The 22252-nt window shown below is 36.3% G+C and overlaps 1 protein-coding gene across 2 annotated transcripts in view; it reads right to left on the bottom strand.

The window, feature by feature from the left end:
* Cdh7 (cadherin 7) overlaps positions 1-22252 on the bottom strand; it is a 213279-nt gene that overhangs the window by 68663 nt on the left and 122364 nt on the right. For both annotated transcript variants that reach the window (XM_038349211.1, XM_038349212.1), the window contains one exon: positions 3387-3640. In XM_038349211.1, the coding sequence (XP_038205139.1) occupies positions 3387-3640 (254 nt within the window). The remainder of the gene's footprint in view (positions 1-3386; positions 3641-22252) is intronic.

The following is a 22252-nucleotide window of genomic DNA, read 5'->3' as shown; positions in this document are numbered from 1 at the left end:
TGATGGAGGACTCTCATTGCTTAATAAAGAAACTACCTTGGCTTTTTAATAGGGCAGGACTTAGATAGGTGTAGCAGACAGAACAGAATGCTGTGAAGGAGGAAAGTTAGTCAGATGCCTAAGGCAATCGTCATGCCTCTCCTCTCTGGGTCAGATGCAATGAAGCTCCTGCCCAAGATGGACGTATGCTAGAATCTTCCCAGTAAGTCACCATCTCGTGGTGCTACATAGATTGTTAGATGTGGGTTAAAGCAAGAGATGTGAGAATTAGCTAGTAGGAGGCTGAAACTAATGGGCCAGGCAGTGTTTAAAAGAATATAATTTGTGTGTTGTTATTTTGGGTTTTAAGTTAGCCAGGCAGCCAGGAGCTGGATGGCAGGAACACAGCCCGCTGCTCATCACCACACCATCTGATATCATAATTTTTAACATTATTACGTTAACTGATAATTCAATGTCTGTACTATTACATATTTTTAGTAATATTGCCTGCACAGTAAATAATTGCATTGAAGTAAACACTGCTCTTCAATATCTCGAGGACAATAGGGGCAAGCAATCTGAACCCATATGGTGAAAAGGGACAGCAAGACTCAAAAGCAATTCTTTGACGTCTACATAATGTAAGCCACTTTGTGCAAGTATACATGGACATGCATTGCACAAACATGCACACATAAACACACACTAAATAAATGTGAAATCAAATGAACATTTGTGAAGCCATAGAAGCAAGATGCTAACTATGAAGTCTCATCACATTCTGTAGTCATTTGTAAGTTCTTATTCTCTACCTCCTCAGAAAAATGCTATTTCTCTGCAGGTACATGATGAAGGAGGGTTTACAGTTTGAGGATTAACTGATCTCTTAACAAAATATATGTTTACCTCCACAAAGCCATTGGGCAATGTTGTCCATTTATTGGGATGTATGTGAATGCAAAATAATCTTAATAATAAATAGCAAAATGGAAGCAGAAAAACAGCACAGCAGTTAACAGAACATACCATCCTACTGAGGAACCAAGATTGGTTGTAAGCACTCATGTCAGACAGCTCTCATTTGCCTGTAATTCCAGATCCACAACATCTTCTAGACTTCACAAGTATCTGCATATATATATTCATATGCAGGCATACACATACACAATTAGCATAAAATAAATCCTTAAAAGTTAGTTGAAGTTATTGTCTATAAAAGGTTAATATTAACTTACTTTTATGACACTATAGTCAATATAAATTTTTATAAATCCTAATGATAAAAATAGAGAATTACCATATTTGCTAATATTAGACATGATTTTTACATATCATTTAAAAAAGGAAAACACAATAGAGTACACCTCAGAGCAATTTCTTAATGGTTGGCTCACAGAGAATTATGAGAATCCTTGTGGCATAGTGTCCACCACTTAACAAAAAACAATGCTGGGAATGGAACCAATTTCAAGAGCTTGTATGAGAGTAAATATAGTCAACAAGGAATACATGGATGGGAAATGCAAATATATCCAATTAAATTCAGAAAAAATATGTACCATGAATGTTAGTTACCAACATTATGAAAATGATATAAAGTCACAAAGTGTTTCAAGCATAGCAAGATTAGACTTAAGAAAAAAATTTGATAAATTTGAAGACATAAGCAATTATACAAAGTTAGTCATTTGAAACTGCTTGAGATAAGCCTGATTTTCTGCTTGTGAGAAAATAATATAAGATTGTACTTAACTTCCCACTCATATTCCTTACTTCAGAAAAGGTAAACACTAGACAGGTATGATCTTTAACTGGAAAAAGTCATGAGATCTTGACTTGAATTGCTTGGAATTCAGTCTTTGTCCTACCTATTTCTTTTAGAGATCAACCTTAGAGCATACTTCACCTTTCCTAATATAAGTGAGTATTCATTTAAGCCTTTTTTGCCTTCCCATTTTTAATTGCTACTTAACATTACCATTGTCTCAATTCATGTACAATATTCCGAAAAATGCAATGCTTTCTCAGGAAATTTTCAATTAATATGATTTACAATGCAATTAATAAAATGAAAATAAAATTAAGCTAACATACACCAATAGACTCTTTAGATGTCCTTAAATGCCTTTGTTCATTGGCCCTAAAATATGGTAAATATTAATATACCTTCACATCTTTAAATACCTTCAACCATGGGAAAAGGTTTTGTTACTCATAATTAAATAATTTAGGCACAATTTATTATCATCAATATATGATTTTTGCACACTGTGAGCATGATTGTGAGAATTTGTTTAAATAAATTGATTAATATAAAATGACTCAGATCTCTGGATTTATGGAGTGGCTCCTGAACTGTATAAGAATATTCTACAATTTTAGGAAATTTAATAAGGTTGTACCTTCGATGAAGAGCTACAGACAATGACCACTGAGAAAGAAAATCAGTCTTCTCTAAGGACCATCAATCATAAATGCATGTACATATTAGCAACACTAAATAAACTCAGCAGGTTGCATTTATAATTTTATATATGTGTGTATAATATATATATATATATATATATATATATATATATATATATATAATTAAATAATGAATTAAGAATATAAGCCAAGCAGTGGTAAAAAGCAAGTGAGCTTGCATGCATTTGTTCACTTTCTGTAGTGACTATTAATACAATATTGTCAACTTTTTCATGTTCCAACTGCCATGATGTATTGTAAAATGCAACTGTGGGCAAAATTAACCCTATTCTTTAACTTGATTGTTGTAAGTATATTTTAACAAAGAAAAAGAAATTTAACTAGAATTTAACAGCCATGGGTTGAGGAAATATATTACATACAAACTAAACACCATTCCCATAATATCTCAAGTATATTTTACTTACTATGTTTATCCCAAGCTACAGGTATCATTCATCACATTCACACAAACACACACATACATGCAAACACACTAGCTGATCTCAGATGGGAGGGTGTAGATAATTTGAAATGTTTGTATACATAAATATACTTGAAGAGATTATTTGATAAAAACATCTAGTCTATATTTAGAATGATAATTTAAACTAACTGCGTACATAGATGAGGTAAATTTTTATTTTTACTACTAGAAACAGTAAAGTTAATAAGCTCAAATTGTCCACAGAGATCAATTTAAAAGATAAATTATTTATCTGGAATTTAATTAATTAATTAATTGCTTACTCTTTTATTGAATTAGCAGAGATGTTCTGTAGTTCCTATCCTGTTGAGAGATTTATACTATAATGCTTTGCACAGAAAGAATGTATACATTAATTGTTACAAACCAGAAAGGACCATTATACATACAGAAGTATGAATGTGGATACAAGGATAATGATGAATGTAGTAGTGGAGCAAAAAGGTCTTACCTCACAGGGCTATTGGAAGAATCAGGGTCATGTGCTGCTACAGTGCCAATGATATTTCCAACTTGCGTAGCTTCTGACACCTCCATGGGGTACAAGGGTGAAGAAAACACAGGGGGCTCATCCACATCTTCTACAATTATCTTTATAGTAGTTGTGTCACTGAATGGACCCAAACTTAGAAACCGGGGATCAGCATCACGATTTGCAGCTTCTATGCGCAGTGTATAACTTGTTTTGGCTTCAAAATCGAGTTGCTGTAAGGAAAGTTATTAGTGAAATTAAATTACTGAATAGATAGTCACCAAAACAAGCCTTTTCATTTATGACACTCAATAACTGTAGTGGAGACTCTGTCATGAAAATGCACCATCAGCACTCAAACACAGTAAAAGTTTATGCCAATCAGAGTCCTTACTAATTTTCTGGCTCAGACCATGGTAAATCCTTTAGAGCTAACTTAATCCATTCGACTGTCATGCATTTCTGGGACAGACACAAGTCTTCATAACATTATCTGAAAGAATATGGTCTGATTTAAAATATTTTCTAACAGGGCATCAGTGTATTATTCTTAACTCATATAATCCATCTATCTTACTCAGAAATATAAATTAAAATGGAAGAGAAACTCCACATCAAACTCAATTTCTCATTTAAAAGATGGGTTGATGGAGGATTCTCATTGGCTAATAAACAAACTGCCTTGGCTTTTGGATAGGGCAAAATTTAGATAGGTGGAGTAGACAAAACAGGAAAAAGGAAGTGAGGTAGATGGCTCAGACAATTGCCCTGCCTCTCCTCTCTGGGCCAGACGCGATGAAGCTCCAGCCCAAGATGGACGTACGCTAGAATCTACCTGGTAAGGCACCACTTTGTGGTGCTACACAGATTATTAGATATGAGTTAGTCAAGATGTGAAGTAAGAGCCTGAAAATAATGAGCCAGGCAGTGTTTAAAAGAATAAAGTTTCCATGTAATTATTTCAGGGCATAAGCTAGCCTGTGGCCAGGAGCCAGGTGGCCGGGATCCGGGTGGGATAAAAAATGTACAGTTGTGGCAATAAAAATGGCTATAGCGGGTACCTCCGCCATGAGGCTGAAAAGCTAAGGAATGGGCTGGATCTAGCTGTCAAAGCCACGGCTCTAATCCTACCCATATTGCTCAGTAATTTAAAGGCTTGTGTGGTCAGAAAAAGAGACAGAAAGATAAAGTAAAGAGAAATTCAAAAACAAAGAAAACCTCTAAATGATTTATAGTGTGCTAAAAATATATGCAGGCAGAAGGTTAAAGTTCTTAAAAGTAAGGAAAGAGAGTAGTTGGGTGTGGTGGTACACACCTTTAATCCCAACACTTGGGAGGTAGAGGTAGATTGACCTCTGTGACTTCAAGGTTTGGTAGCACATGCTTTTAATCCCTATGCCTGGGAGGCAGAGACAGAAGGATCTCTGAGAGTTCAAGGACAACCTGGTCTACAGAGTTATTCCAGGAAAAAGATATACAGAGAACCTGTCTAAAAAAGTAAAAGTAAAAATAAAAGAAATAGAGGTTAAGTGAAGCCGCATAAAGATGGAAAATACACAGAGAATCTTGATACTGTATGCTATTATGCTCTCTTTGAATTGTTTTAATGTTCAGGAAGGAGCAACAGCTGCTAAAAGATATTTGTTTGTAAATGCTGCTGAACTAATCCAAGAAAGATATCTTGAAAATACCTTGACTTCAGAATTTGGATCTAAAGATATGATACTTTGGAAAAGAGATTCTTCTTTTGTTTTTACAGAAAATGAGACTCTGTGGGTTGCTTCTATCCCAATATGGTATGATAGACCATGCCTTCCTGAAAGGTTGCTGTGAACACCTTCAGAAAATTAACTTCACCCAACTGATGACTGAGATGAACCTGGCATACAGGTTACATCATGAAAGATCTGATTAACAGTGTTCCCATTCAGCAGGAAGCAGTTTGGAGAGAAATAACTGTGCCCATATTCCCAAATATTGTTTATAAATGTTCTTTTACATTTAAAGGGGGAGATGATATAGATATGAATAATTTGCATTGATATGGATTTTGCTTTAGTGATTTAAATTTAAGGTCAATTTTGTTATATGTATATGTATTTTTATAATGATTAAGGTATTGTGATTGTGTAGTTCATTTTAAAAATGTAATGTATAATCAGGAAATATAGGTTGTTAATGGATAATCATCAGTAATAGTAAGGCTTGTAGTCATGTTAGATTTTCTAGATATATAGAGATATATTTCAGTTAGATAGACATTCTTCATATCTTTCAAAGACTACCAAATATGGCATTTCAAAGTTTTAATAACTTAGGGTTTTTCATGACAATGAGACACACCTGCTCATGGTAGCACCAATCTACTTCAAGAGGAAGATGGGCATCGAAGAGGCTACTTATGGAGTTGGCTAGCCATTTGGGTAAGCAACTGCTCTTGGCTGGACTGTTGCATAAACTGGACACAAAGAACCCACAGAGAGAGGACTGCTGAACTTGCCTAAAGGTGAGATGGTCTTTCGAGGTTCCTAATTCATGAAAGAGTCTGCGAGACGTTCTGCAGGACAGAGCAGAAAGTGACTGAACTGTCTTTGGAATTTCCTGCTTCATGAAAATGTCTGCTGAATACTATGGGCCTGAAGGCCGAAGATGGATGCCCCAACAGTACAGAGGACCTTTGGGTGACTGTCCAGGCAGCGAGTTGTCTTTGTCATTTCTAGAGTTTGAAAGTTGCATATTTCTTGTTTACTTAGGTAGTATTATATCCTTCTGGAGTCTTTGATGGAGTTGAAGAATCGTTCAATAGCTATAGTTTTCCTTAGTTATGATAAAAGATAGAATAGATCTAAATATTGTAACTAATTCTTGCTTGATAACTGTTTTGTTATATGTAATTTTACTATGTTAATGTTAAAGCCTTTCTTTTTTGTTTAAACAGAAAAAAAGGGGAAGTGATGGAGGATTCTCATTGGCTAATAAACAAACTGCCTTGGCTTTTGGATAGGGCAAAATTTAGATAGGTCTAGTAGACAGAACAGGAAAAAGGAAGTGAGGTAGATGGCTCAGACAATTGCCCTGCCTCTCCTCTCTGGGTCAGACGCGATGAAGCTCCAGCCCAAGATGGACGTACGCTAGAATCTACCTGGTAAGGCACCACTTTGTGGTGCTACACAGATTATTAGATATGGGTTAGTCAAGATGTAAGTAAGAGCCTGAAAATAATGGGCCAGGCAGTGTTTAAAAGAATAAAGTTTCCGTGTAATTATTTCGGGGCATAAGCTAGCCAGTGGCCAGGAGCCAGGTGGCCGGGATCAGGGTGGGATGAAAAGCAGGCTTGCCCGCAGCTACATCGCTACAATGGGTGGCTTAGGAGACTCATAATTTGACTTTTCAGGTGCTCAGACTCTAACTTTAGTGGCACTGGAAGTGTATCAATGTCTCTCAAACACATACAGCAGCCTTTCTATAAAGCACTCTCTGGTCCTGTTTTCTTCAACAATCCATCGCCAAACACCAAAGATCTCTACATAGATGTCTAATACTTATATCTCAGAATTTTAAATTTATATGTATCTTCTTAAGAGGACTAATGACTTTCAAATATTATTCAAAAGCAGTCATGGGAAGCTTGCTTATAAAAATTAAATATTTCATTAAAAAGCATCACATGTTCAAAATAGGAATCATATATGTGGTATGAAGATGCTTGGAAAAATAATGTATGGAGTGTGACAGCTTTTTCTAGTTTTCATTCTCAATCTAATCACTGAATAACATGTAGAGAGACAACTAATTAGCTTCCATTCTCAGTCTCAACATTGAATTAACTCAAATTCTCTACATACGACAAGAAGCAGAAAGACATTAATGTAATAATAAAGAACATGATAGAAATTATTTCATTTTCTAAAGTATTAGAAATATTGAACAGGAAATACATTGAAAATATAATAGTGATGGTTGAAATGCAAATTTACTGCTGGGAGAAAAGACCTGTATTTTGTTTATAGTCACCTTAGCTCACAAATTAAGTAAGATATTCACCTCTATAGGGCAAATTCTGGGCCCAGGTAACAACCTTTATCTCCTTCTGTGAGTTAAGTATACCTTCAGGCCCCAGGCTTCAGAAGTAATTAGCAGACCCTCAGAATTTTCTTACCTCTTCCTATCAGCTAGGGATGTCTCCAAACCTGACATTCCAGCATCCGACCCATCTCCCTGTTTTATTCACTATATAATGCTTCTGAGAAAAAATAAAGATCAGAATACAGACTTGCTGTCCATTTCTCGAGTCTCTTGCCTGCCATTCCTCTCCTTCAGAATCCGGTTCCCTATTCATGTCCTGCTGGTTGGGGCAATTTACCAACTGTGCTTACAGGCATAAATGTACACATATGTGGGCATTCAGATATTCTGATTCATCTTCAAAAGGGTATAAAATCAACCAAATTGTATTTTAAATAATTTACCTCATATAAATTACATTAACATATATTACATGCAAAGCTATATACTCAAATTTATATATCATATAGATTATATAATAGTTATTTATATATTACCAACAATATACATTATATTTTATGTATACTCTATATGAAATAAAATATATTTTATAACCATAGTTTATATATAATATAGTGTTATATCAGTTTATACTATAAATATAAAATATACACATATTTTTATATATATTTATATATTATATATACTCTAGTAATTTGGTATAAACTATATTTTGAATAAATGTACAGATACTATTACACCCATATTTATATAACATACACACTATACAATATTACAAATTTTGCTACCTCTCCTAGGCTAATATTAAAACATACATAAACTGATACACAAAATTGGTTCATTTCCCAGCCTAGATAAATATTAGTAACATGCTTATATACATCTAATGCATTACTTGTGACCCAAATTTTTGTTTATATACTCTTATTCTCAGTACTAATTTTTCTTTTTTATAAAAGAAGCTCAATTAATTCTTACTAAATTATAGAAAAAAATGCTGATATTGTGCACATACCACCTAAAAATTTAATTACACCTATGAGCCAGATGACCTTGATAGCCCAAATGGGAGACACAGCAAGTAATATAACGGCATATATTTTGTTCTTGATCAAAAACAAGCAAAGCAAAACAAGACAAACTTTGCAAATTGCTCTGTGGGAGGTGAATTAATAGTGTAAACCAAATCTGAGATTCCCTACAAAAATGCAAGATATGCAGTGACTTGTATCTTGTTAGAAGTTTTGCAGTATTGTAATGAGACAACTTCCTGTTAAAGTTTTTCATTGTTATTTTATTGTTGGCAGTGTCTAATTCCAAGCTCATACCAGGGCATACCTATAGAGAATAAAGGATGATTTTGTGGCGTCACTTGTCTCTCTCCACCTTTATGTGGTATTCTGAGATTAGCCCAGTATTTCAGTATTCAGAAAGACTCTTAATTACTGAGGCATCTGCTCTGTGTCTTTAATTTAAGAGCATCTAGAGTGATACTCAGAACTTTCCTGCCCCTTTTCTAATAATTTGATTTATAACATTTAGGATATGTGCAGGTATGTGTCTTTTTAGAAGGTCTGTCAGGAAATTCTGACATAAACCCTCATTTAGAAACTTCCCAGATGCACTGAAATCTTCCGGAGCCTACACTTAAAATCCAATGATTGTTAATGGGACTCCAAAAAGAAAGAAGAGAATTTGTAGTCACTTGACAGCATTTACTTACACAGAGAACATGGAAAACTATTAACATTTTGCATATAACCTTATTTCAATCTCATGTAGCTATATGAATATCAAATCATAAAAGAAAGGTTTTTATACAATATTAGGGGTATATATTAAACAGGGAAGGTTAATGTTCTATCTCCTATCTCTTTGCAAAACAGTGTAAACTCTCAACTACCTTAAAGATATTTAGTCAGTCTTTCAACATTACCAAAAGGTATGACAAGTGCTTCTGTGTTCAAGAAAAATTTTGACTCCTGTGCAAAAGAATATTTTAAAATTAACTACAAAAGTGAATGTAATGATTTTGTATTACATATTGTAAACATGTCTTGAAGGGAGCAATGTGAAGTATAGTATCTGGTTGTCATAAACAAATATAAAAGCAGTAATATACATGAAGATTATCCATCTAGAAGCATTACAAAAATTGAATAATCAATGATTTTATAAAAAATATTATAAATCAATATTCAAATAGTTGATAAACCAAAAATAGTTGCAGAACATGTCACAATTAGCCACAAATTCATTGTTCAATAATAAAACATGATACAATTGTGTAACAACTTGAACATATTTTAGAAATGACATTTTAATTATTTCTCTTTTTGTCATTATTTATATGCTATATAATAAATACATATAAAAACTATTATACTTTTTTTATCAGGCTAATCCTTTACAATGTGGTAATGATAACTGAAAAAAGACTTGGAACTAAAGATCATGGACATAGTGAAACAGGGACATAGTCTGAACTTCTCTTTAATGTCTGAGACTCATAAGACTGGAAATTATGTGACAAACTGGCATCAAACTGATGCTTCATATACATATTAACAAGTAAGATTAATAATGTTGGGAATCCCTGAATCCTGAAGATCACAATTAGTGAAGTCCAAAAGTCATCATGGGAACTACAGATGCCGTTATGTCATCTGTGAATGAATTCTCATGTAGGAAAGAGAAATAAAGGCATAAGCACCTGGTTCGGTAGAATTCATCCACTGACTATAGAAGAGACTTCGTCAAATTTATTATCGACATGGATAAAAAATTAGCATTAAAAAAGCTATATCTAAGACGAGGGTTTGCTGGTTTGTTGCATAAAGACAGACAGTAAACCTCAGACTTTATAGGCCATGTGCTCTCTGTCACATGTGAATGAATAGCATAGACATCTATCAGTGATTCTACAAAATTAACATTGGTTCAAATTCTGTATAATTTTTGTATATCTCATTGCATTATTTTTTCCAAAGCCTTAAAATCGTAACTCATTAGTTTTATGAAACAGAATGCAGTGACTTTAGAACCAATGAACAAAAAAATCCACAAATTACAATGCTAATATTCAAGGCTGTCCATAAGTGTCACATTTATACTGTTTTTATACTAACTGATCACAAGTTTTCTTTCAAATCACTCAGTAAAATTAAAATGAACTGTGCACACATAGAGCACACATAGTACTTGTTATTCTTCTTTATCCTGCGACTTCATTTTTGTACATTTATGAAAAATGCTTTGGAGATCATTATTTTCTGAATGGACACTTCTATAATCTTGCATAAGAAATAATAAACCTTTATATCAAGAAACAATCATGGCCAAGTAATTTTCTTCATATTTTAAGATGTATTTGAATTTTTGAAATTCACATATGCAAGTATATCTGTGTGGGAGTATGTACATTTGAATGCAGTTATGTAAGGAGGCTAGAAGAGAAGATCAGATTCCCTGAAGCTGTAATTACAGGCAGGTATGTGCAATCTAAGTATGGTAGGAACTGAACCAGGGTCCTCTGCAACAGTAGTATATCCTCTGAAACTTTGAGTTATCTCTCAAACCTCTTTCTTCATATCTTTAAAACACATTTAAATAAATGTGAAGTTAGAATTTGTTTGGATTAATTATTCCTGTTCTTTCAAATTGTCATGCTGCTATGTTAACCACATGTATGGCACTGGGAGGAGATCTTTGAAGGGTTTTGGGGGGGCAATATATGCTCAACCTGCCTTAAGTAGTTTTCACAGTTTCCTTGCTCTATTTGCCATATGAAGGCACACTTAGCAGAGTTATCTCAGAACTAGGTAGGGTGTCAACAGCAATTAATGCTCCCTTGACTTTGGACTTCCCAGGTTCTATTGCAAAATAAATAGATTTTTATTGTTTAAAAAGTACCCTTTGTTATTTTATTATAGAAGGTTGAATGCCAATCTATAATGTTTTTAAGAATAGGGAGAGCGAGAAAGTAAAGGGTTTTAGAGAAAATTCCAAAAGTCCATTTTTAAGAGATAGAAGTACTCTATGAACTCATGGCCATGAAGGTTACCCGTATGTACATTCTCTTTCCACAGAAAAACAGGATTTCTCCAAGATAACAGAATAATCTTTTATTGTATATTATCATGTCTAGAGCACCTGTACACATCGCATACAACAGGGGTTTTCATAAATTTCTATGAATATAAAAGTTATCAATACAGGATGGGTGCAGTAGTTACACATTTATTAGTTCCTATCATTTTGTTAAACAAGAAGTTTAGCAGGATGGTGGTGGTGCATGCCTTTAATCCCAACACTCGAGAGGCAGAGGCAGATGGATCTCTGTGAGTTTGAGGTCAGTCTGGTCTATAAGAGCTAGTTTCAGGTCAGGATCCAGAGTTACCGTGAAACTCTATCTTGAAAAATCAAACAAACAAACAAAACAACAACAACAACAACAAAAAGAAGTTCATCAGACGTGAACAACATCTCCATTGCCTCTGTGGAATATACAAGGAAACCACATCAACATGAAGCTTTAATAAATAAAAGTTAAAAGAACGAATGAAAGAAAGGAAGGTAGGAAGAAAGGAAAGACAGAAGGAAGGAAGGAAGGAAGGAAGGAAGGAAGGAAGGAAGGAAGGAAGGAAAGACGGAAGGAAGGAAGGAAGGAAGGAAGGAAGGAAGGAAGGAAGGAAGGAAAGAAGGAAGAAATGTCAGTACCATAGCTTTTTCATCTACATTTTCCCTCCTATTTATGTCCATGTGGAACAAAGATTTGTTTCATTCATTCACAAAACTATAAAAATAATTGAGTCAAGCAAGTTTTTCTTGCTATTTTCAATATATGTTTTTAATATGTTTAATAAAGTAATTACACTGTATTTTTCTATTCAGTCTATCTTGTCTTCTGTTCTATAGACAAGCACATTCTTATTCCTCTCAGTGGTCTTATTTTACAATTTTTATCTTTGGCTAAAGCTTTTGATGATGAATTAGGAGTGTATTCAAGTTAAGATTTTCATTCTCTTCTGTATAATACCATAGTGCCATCGTGACTGAATATGTGTGTGTATGTGCTTATTTTATCTTTAATATTGAATTGTTATAAAATATGTTTGGTTTGTTTTCTTAAAAACATATTTCAGTGAAAGACAGGAGAGATGGCTCAGTGGTTAAAAGCAATTGCTACTCTTCCAGAAGTTCTATTCCTAGCACACAAATCAGAGATCACATAACCAGACATAACTACAGTTTCAAGTGATCTAAAATTGTCTTCTGGCAGACACATTCACACAATATGCAAGACATGCCATAGACATACACATACACATAATTACAAAATAAACTTAAAAAAAACATTCTACTCACACTGCATCAGTTTATATCAAACAAAATTTTTGTTTCCTTCTTTCTTCTTGGTTTACTATTCAATAATAAGAAATGTCAATAGACAAAATAGTCTGTAGTACAACTCTCCTTTAAAAATAATCTTACTCCAAGTAAACTGACTGCTTAACACTTTCAAATTGATCTACAATCATTGGAAAAGAATGACTGCAAAAAAATATTCTGTACATAACATGTAATATGTAAGCTATTTCCCAAGGAAAATCTAAAAGTCAAACACAACCAATTTATTATGCACAACTAGACTCCAAGCATTTCTTATTGTTTTCTGGGTTATGACCAAAAAAAAATTTAATGTTCTCTTCAGTTTTGGTAATTTCTGCAGTCTTCTTGTGGCTGATTTTTCCTAAGAACATTTTCTTTAGAAATACTTTCACTTAAATTGTTTCTTTCTTTATTCCATATTTAAACCTTTTAAAAAGCTTTTAGCCATTTTTCACAACCCAAGATTATCTCCTTCTATGACTCAAAAGAAAACACAATGAAATGAAGGCACCTTCCACTTGGGGCAGAACCCCGGGGGCAGTAAGTCTGCTGCGGTCTGCTCGAAATTCACAGGCGGGCTGAACCGGCTTAATTTTAATTCAGCTGATTGAGCCGTAGCATGCATTTTTTTTTATTTCCATGTCTCCATGCGGAGACAGCCCGCGGCCGAACGAGGCAGTATCCTCTACTGCGCCAGGCCTGCTGCATTGCTCTGCCCAGGAGCTGTTTGCCCGTGTGTGCTCAGGCCACCTCACGGGCCACTTGCGGGACCAGACAAAAACGCTGCTCGCTCCAGCCCCCCAGTGTCACCGCATGCGCCTCTCCTGCCCTCCTGCCGATCCCCGCGTGCGCGCGTTCCCCCTCCCCCCACCCCAGGGTGCCGGGTCGCCTGCCAAATTGTTTGTGAAGCTCTTACAGAGATTCAACGTTGATATTAAGCTAGCGGATTGCTACCCGCTCGCCCGCCAGCTGTTTGTGCAGCTTTTGCAGAGGTTCAACGTTGATTTTAAGCTAGCGGAACATCGCCTCCACTTCCACAGCTACCTTGAACTCTGAGCAGGACGCCATCTTTGGTTTCCGAAAAAAACGTGAACTTAGGTGCACTCTGCCATCTAGTGGCATACAATGGTAATTACAGGTAATTTTTCATTTGATTGAAATTAAGCATTCAGATTGAAAATGTCTAATAATATCACTATTAAAGGATTCTATAATTTGTTTAATTACACGATGACTGAAATTTTGAGCGATACAGATGTGGTTTCCTTTGGCTGGATATTTACAGGGCTTGGTATCTTCTTTATTTTTATTTTTTTCATTACAACGTGGTTGGAAGATAGAAAAGTGATAGAGTCCCTACAGGCAGGAGTTAAAAAACTAAACAAGGACATAACTGGTTTGGAGAACACTAATAAACAGCTTGAAAAGACGGTTGCAGCTCTCGAGGAAAGGAATAATAGAGTCTCCTCTGAGATGGCTTTGTCAATTGAGAAAAATATGCAAGAGTCCTGTAGAGTTTCCTCTGAGATGGCTTTGTTAATTGAGAAAAATATGCAAGAGTTTTGTAAACGGTTTGAAGCTTTCGAGGAGAAGTTTGAATCTCATGAGGAAAGGAATAACAGATCTCTCTCTGAGATGGCTTTATCACTTGAGAGGAAAATGCAAGATATGGAGGCAGGAACAGCTGATTTGAATCATAAGTTGCAATCCCTGTCTGTAGGAACTGAAACACTATCTGAGAATTTGAATCATAAGTTGCAATCCCTGTGGGTAGGAACTGAAACATTATCTGAGAAGATTCGAACCGTTGAATGTATTAACAAGACTTTATCAAAGGGCTATGAAAGATTACTGAACAGAATTTCAATACAAGATGGCACCATTCATGCCATAAAAATTCTGTCCAAGGATGAGACGTTATCGGTGTTGGACAAACTTCATACCTTTGAATCCTCTATGAAAGCCTTGGAACATAATACTGGGCAAGAGATTGAGGCATTGCAGAAGGCAATGGTAAGTAGATTTGAAAAGATCGAGGAAATTATGGACTCTCATGAACAGGAGCAAATAGTAGAGAAGAAAGTCCCAACCCCATCGATAAATAGAACTCTCCGGAATAGCTTTAACAGAACTCTACCTATTTTCCCAGTGATAACTACAGAAAAGGTGACTGGTTCTAAAAACCCTAAGGTCACCAAGGAATATACATGGGAACCCATCCGTATGAATGATCTGAAAGAAATTAAACAAGCTGTTATGAATTTTGGGATGCATAGCTCCTTTGTTAAGGAGATGCTAAAGTCTTGGTCCATAACAATTAACCCCACCCCAGTGGACTGGTTGGATCTAGTCTCGGCAGTTTTAGAGAACGGACCTCAATTGAGCTGGAAGTGTATGTTCAGACAAGAGGCTAGGCTTTTAGAACAGCAGGAAAGATCAAAGGGAGTTAACATCACCCTAGATCAAATTATGGGTGAAGGACTTTATTCTGATCCTCTAGAACAAGCTAATTATGATGAACACACTTTATCCATATGTACTACTGCAGCCTTGAAGGCTTGGGACAGGGTTCAAGACCTAAGACAGAGAACGGAATCATATATCAGAGTTAAACAGGGTCCGAGAGAACCATTTGTTGATTTTTTACATAGACTAACTAAAGCTGTACAAATAGGGATATCTGACCCAGAAGCAAGGCAGGTAATAATTGAGTCCTTGGCTTATGAGAATGCCAATGTAGAGTGCAAAAGGGTTTTGACGCCTCTAAAGATCAGATCAGCACCCCTGGAGGAATGGGTCTTCCATACAATGAATATTGAATCGACTGAGTTTCACACCGATACATGGGTAGAAGAAGCCATTGCCAACGGTAAAAGGAGACATAAAAATACCAAATGTTTTAGTTGTGGCAGAATGGGACATATGAAACGGAATTGGAGACAAAGGATTTACAGAAATAATAATAATAATGCCTTTTCCAGGAATAACAGGAATAGGAGGCCTCAGCCTTCAGGGTTATGTAAGAGATGTGGAAAAGGTAGGCATTGGGACAGTGAATGCAGATCGTCAAGAGATAGGCAAGGAAATCCACTGCAGGCGGGAAACACCATGGGGGGCCTCTCAAAGGCCCCCATGGCGAATGTGGTCCAGTCATTTTCCGTTACTACAGAGAACCTGCCTTGTCAGGACAATTAGAAATCCCCATGTCTGCTGTTGGAAGCAAAAATAGCCCAAAAGATGAATTACGTGTATTTTGGCAAACTTCTATAAGTGATCAAAGACAAAAGTTAAGAGTGTGTGTAAATGGCATTTTCATTACTGGCCTGCTGGACACAGGAGCGGATGTTAGTATCATTACTCCAGAATCTTGGCATCCGTATTGGCCACTACAGGATGTAAATGTTCGACTATTGGGAATTGGGACCCTATCTCGAGTAAGACAAAGCACGAGATGGGTTAAGTGCATAGGACCAGAAGGACAAATAGGAAAATTAAGGCCATATGTAGCTAATATTGCAGTAAATTTATGGGGTCGTGACCTATTGTAGCAATGGAATACTCAAATTAACATCCCTGCGGCCTCTAGAGCATATATTTCTGAGGAAAACATCAAAAGGTATTACAGATGGCGAAAACCAGCCATTCGGGCTGTACAAGAACACAAACCAATTGATGCCCCTCCAGAATCACCAACTGCCCTACCTCTAAAATGGTTGACTGAGAAACCGATATGGACAAAACAATGACCTTTATCTGAGGAAAACTTGCAAGCTTTAGAACAGCTAGTACAAGAGCAATTGGATGCTCAACATATAGAAGAATCTACCAGCCCTTGGAATTCTCCTGTATTTGTGGTTAAGAAAAATTCTGGTAAATGGAGAATGGTGACAGATCTCAGAGCTATTAACAGGATTATTCAACCTATGGGCTCTCTGCAATCTGGACTTCCTCTGCCTTCTTTATTACCAAAAGGATGGCCTCTCATAGTTATTGATTTGAAGGACTGTTTCTTCACCATACCTTTACAAGAAAAAGATAGAGAAAAGTTTGCCTTCACAGTGCCTACTTATAATAATTCTCAACCTACCAAGAGATACCAGTGGACCGTCCTCCCACAGGGCATGTTGAACTCTCCCACCCTGTGCCAATACTTTGTGAATCAACCATTACAAATAATATGCAAGATGTTTCCCAAATCCATTGTCTACCATTATGTAGATGTCATTTTATTGTCTGATTCAAACGTGGATACCTTAGAGAGACTATCTGAAGAGGTGAAAATAGTTCTACCTAAATGGGGATTACAGATTGCTCCCGAAACATTTCAGAGAGGAGATTCTGTTGATTATCTAGGTTATAGAATAGGCTTGCAAAAAATTAAGACAAAAAAGGCACAAATTAGGAGGGATCAACTGCAAACTCTTCATGACTTTCAAAGGTTGTTGGGAGACATTTCAAGCCTTCGACCGGCTGTTGGGATAACCCCTGATATGATAATTCACTTAAACAAAACCTTAGATGGGGAAAGAGACCTAAACAGTCCCAGAGAATTAACAGCTGAAGCAGTAAAAGAACTGACAATGGTTGAAGAAAGATTGCAGGAAGCACATGTGGATAGGGTGAATCCAGAACTCAGTTGTATTCTCGTCATATTGCCTTCAAAAATTTCTCCTACAGGAATTTTAATGCAAAGAGATGATATTATCTTAGAGTGGATCTTTCTACCTTATAAGCCAAGTAAGAAATTAAAAACCTATGTGGAAAAGGTTTCTGAACTAATCATGAATGGCAAATTGAGACTTCGTCAACTAGCAGGCATAGACTCAGCAGAAATCATAGTGCCTTTCACCGCTGATGAGATACGAAAATTGTGGGAAGATAATGAACCATGGCAAAGAGCTTGTGCTAACTTTTTAGGAGAAATTAATAACAACTATCCAAAAAGCAAAAGGCTTAACTTTATAAAGAGAACTTCTTGGATTCTTCCTCGAATCGTCTGTGATGCTCCAATAACTGGAGCCCGCACGTTTTATACTGATGCTAATAAATCAGGGAAGGCAGGCTACAAATCAGAAGACTTGAGTAAGGTGGAACAAAGTCCTTACGATTCTGTCCAAAAGGAAGAGTTATTTGCCATTCTTATGGTGCTAAGGGATTTCAAGCAACCTCTTAACATTATTACTGACTCACAATATGCAGAAAGAGTTATCTTACATATTGAAACTGCTGAATTCATACCTGATGATACTGAACTAACCTTATTGTTTATCCAGGTACAAGAAATGATCAGGAACAGACTTTGCCCTATGTATATAACACACATCCAATCCCATATGGGTCTGCCAGGTCCTTTAGCACGAGGTAATGCAGATATTGATCAGTTATTGATTGGTAGTGTGCTGCAGGCTTCTGAATTTCATGAAAAACATCATGTCAATAGCAAAGGCTTGAAGAAAGAGTTTTCTATTACATGGCAACAAGCTAAGGAGATTGTAAAGAAATGCCCTACTTGCTCTTTCTATAACCAAGCACTACTGCCTGCAGGGACTAACCCAAAGGGCACTAAAAGGAATGAAATCTGGCAGATGGATGTGTTCCATTTCGCAGAATTTGGAAAATTAAAATATGTACACCATACCATTGACACTTATTCAGGATTCCAATGGGCAACTGCTTTAAGCTCAGAAAAGGCCGATTCAGTAATCACTCACTTATTAGAAGTTATGGCCATCATGGGTATACTTGCACAAATAAAGACGGATAATGGTCCAGCTTATGTCTCTAGGAAAATGAAACGGTTTTTTGCTTATTACAACATTAATCATGTTACAGGTATACCCTACAATCCTACAGGTCAAGCAATCATTGAAAGATCAAATAGGACTATAAAGGATATGTTGAACAAGCAAAAGGGGGTGGAAAATATCCCCAGAAATAGATTACATAATGCTTTACTAACCTTGAATTTTCTCAACGCCAATGAGAAGGGGACAATGGCTGCAGAAAGACATTGGATAATGGAAAAGTCTGTTGAATTAAATCAACCAGTTTATTTCAAGGATGTGCTGACCTCACAATGGAAGCCAGGGGATGTGCTGCTTTGGGGAAGGGGTTTTGCTCTTGTCTCCACAGGAGAAGAAAAATCGTGGATACCATCAAAGTTAATAAAGGTTCGGTTTGAAGAGGAGAAGCCCCTTGGAAAAGAAAAAATAACAATTTATGCACAAGGATGGTAAACATACTGATGGTAAGAGACCTATAGTTCGGGGGCAGGGTTCTTTTCTTATCCCCACAGGAAGACGCTCACCTTCGAAGGATCTGAGGGACCCTGGATACCTTGAATACTGATGGATGGAAACCAATTGCAACCCATCAAGGATCAGCATTAACATTGGGTAAGCTCCGTGAGTATAAAAAACAGTTTTTTGAATGTGTGTCAATATGCATTTCTTTATAGATATTTAGAGCTGGTTTCTTGGAGTTGGACTCTGGCCCAGTCCCTCTCCAATTCCAAGCTTGTTTATAAGAGATTTCTCAGAGTTTCTGTCTCAGGTTAGGAGTCATGTTATGAGACAGAATACTAATAACAATAATGTTGATAATGGTACCAATATATTTTCCTTCTTTGCCTTCCTTCATATCTATGGTTATCTTTAATACACCTTTCATTGAAGATATGCACGTATACGTCTGTATGAGTCTTTGTAGATAATGCTTATCTTTCTTGCAACAAACGACAAATTTTTTCTTCAGTAATCTTTGCAGTTTCCAGGATGAAGACGGGGCCCCACAACATCAACTCCTGCTGGTTATTATGACGTCATGTTTTTGTAGCACTAATATTTGGCCTGTTTTTTGGTACCAACTGCACAGAACACTTTTGAATAGTGCACATTTTTGACAATATTCTGGCCTGTTGTCCTCAAAATATTCAGAGGCTGGACATATTTTTCCTAGATGAAATGTTACCCTTGGTATTCTACCATCATTTGCTTTCACAGGATCCCCTGAGAAGAAAAGCCGCCCCTATGTCAGCTGGAAGCAATCTTAGATGACGACGCCCCCCCCCCCAACAAAGTTTACCCTCAGGTTTAGGGACACTAATTGGTGGCTGGTATAGGGTTGTCGGGTTGTGGAAGGTTTTATATGGACTCAGGGGTATAAATTATGTGTGTGTGTATATATATATATATATATATATACATATATAAATATATACATACATATATATTTATATATATAAAGGGGGGAGGGATTAACTGGTGATCTGAAGGAATAATTGATTTTTGTGTGTTATTGTTTTTTGAAAAACTATATGAGTGTTGATTCTTGTATATTGATATATTGAACATTGTATGAGAGTATGATCCTACCTCTGTTTGAAACAATTGTTATATTGACATTGTTTACTATATTGCAATGTACATCTCTACCTCTGATATTATTTATGTAATGACATTGTTTACTATATTGCAATGTACATTTCTACCTCAGATATTATTTATGTAATGACCCTGTTTACATTTGGAAATCATTGTCTTCATTTATTGCACAGTTGTCTATTCTATTAGTCATACAGTTAGATAAGTGTTGAGAATTATATGTTGGTCATATTTATATTTAGGATAATCAGGTTTTTTAGACACATAGAGGTTGTATTTAGTATAGATAGCATAATCTTCGACCTCTTTGAAGAGCTGTAGAACATGGCCTTTAACCTAGAGTTTTGTAATTATGAGACACAATCACTCCTGGCAACAATGCTCTACTCCCGAGAGAACGTTGAGCACCAAAGAAACTCCACTGGGAGTTTGTCTTCTACTTGGCAGAACTGGCCTTGGGGCAAAGAAAAGCCCATACCTCCATTACTGAATAAACTACAAAATATCCATAAGTGGATAAAACAGAATTGTCTTATCTTGCCAAGACAGGATAGGATAGTTCTACTAAAGGTTCCTTGCCGTTGTATAATGGTATGTCAGGTTTTTTCAGGCCTCAGCCAAAGTTGGTTGCCTAAACATTGCTAATAAGATTTCGTGCCGGGCGGTGGTGGTGCACGCCTTTAATCCCAGCACTCGGGAGGCAGAGGCAGGCGGATCTCTGTGAGTTCGAGGCCAGCCTGGTCTACAAGAGCTAGTTCCAGGACAGGCTCTAAAAAAAAAGCTGCAGAGAAACCCTGTCTCGAAAAACCAAAAAAGAAAAAAAAAAAAAAAAAAAAAAAAAAAAGATTTCGTGTGGTTGCCCAGGTAGTCAGTTGTCTCTGTCTTCTGTTGCACATTTTGGAAGTTTCTCGTTTGTGCTTCCTGGTTGCTTTGGTAATATTACTTTCCTTCTCAGATCTTTGATGGGGTTGAAGATTAGATAATGGTAGCTACCTTCTACATTATTTAGATTTCCCAAAGTAGAGTGATTAGTAAAATTTTTTTCTTTGTTATATGCTCCTCACCTGATATTGTTTACTTCTTGTAATTTTATATGATCTATTCCCGTTGTATATAATTGTATTTGGTTTCTGAATCTGCCTTATTTAGGCAAAAGGGGGAGATGTTGGGGCAGCGGGTCCAATCCCTGCGTTCAGGGGCGTGGCTGCCCCAGGGGAGTAGGATACCCTTAAAAAGGATTGGGGCGCCGGGAGGAGCCCCGTTTGCTATCCCCCGCGTTACCTTCTGCTCCGCTGGACCCTTGGTTTTGTAAGTTCTCTTATTTCCCCTTTTATTAAAACTGATTTATTATAAAAGGACTATTTTGGTTATTTCCAAACCCCTCCGACTGCCGGTACATGCCAGTACCCGCCGGTACACTGAAGCCACCAAAATGAGAGGCAACTTCTCCCATGCAGTCAATAGAGGGCTTGGTGACTAGCTATCAAGTCTTTTCGTACTGAAAAACTATCTGTTCTCATAAAGAAACAAGAATGACTATAACCAAACAGCAATGAGTCATGGTTTCTCATTTTCAAGCTCAGTTAATAGAAAAATTTTGTGTTAATAATGTTGAACTTAAGCTGTGTTTTTATTTATCATAGCTGATTTTTCTCTCTCTATCTTATAGCATTTGTCTTGATTAAAGCCAACCTTATCTGTTTAATGTTGCCCAGGGTTAGTGTGTGTGTGTGTGTGTGTGTGTGTGTGTGTGTGTGTGTGTATGAGAGAGAGAGAGAGAGAGAGAGAGAGAGAGAGAGAGAGAGAGAGAGAGAGAGAGAGAGAAAGAGAGAGAGAGAGTGAGACAGACAGACAGACCACTACAAGGAATTTTATAAAATGGTTGAATTTTTTTAAGATTATTTTGAATCATGAAACCTACACCAATCTATGAACAAGAAGTTTTTCAGGGTACGAAGATAATGATAATAACACATAGAGAATAAGCTGCAGTTGTATTTTGATTATACTCTTGATGTTGTCACAGAGGTTTATAAATCTGAGAAT

Source organism: Arvicola amphibius, chromosome 12 (genome assembly GCF_903992535.2).
Source record: "Arvicola amphibius chromosome 12, mArvAmp1.2, whole genome shotgun sequence".
In the NCBI taxonomy this organism is placed as follows: domain Eukaryota; kingdom Metazoa; phylum Chordata; class Mammalia; order Rodentia; family Cricetidae; genus Arvicola; species Arvicola amphibius.
The sequence above is the reverse complement of the archived record's forward strand: the minus strand, read 5'-3'. Positions and strand labels throughout refer to the sequence as shown.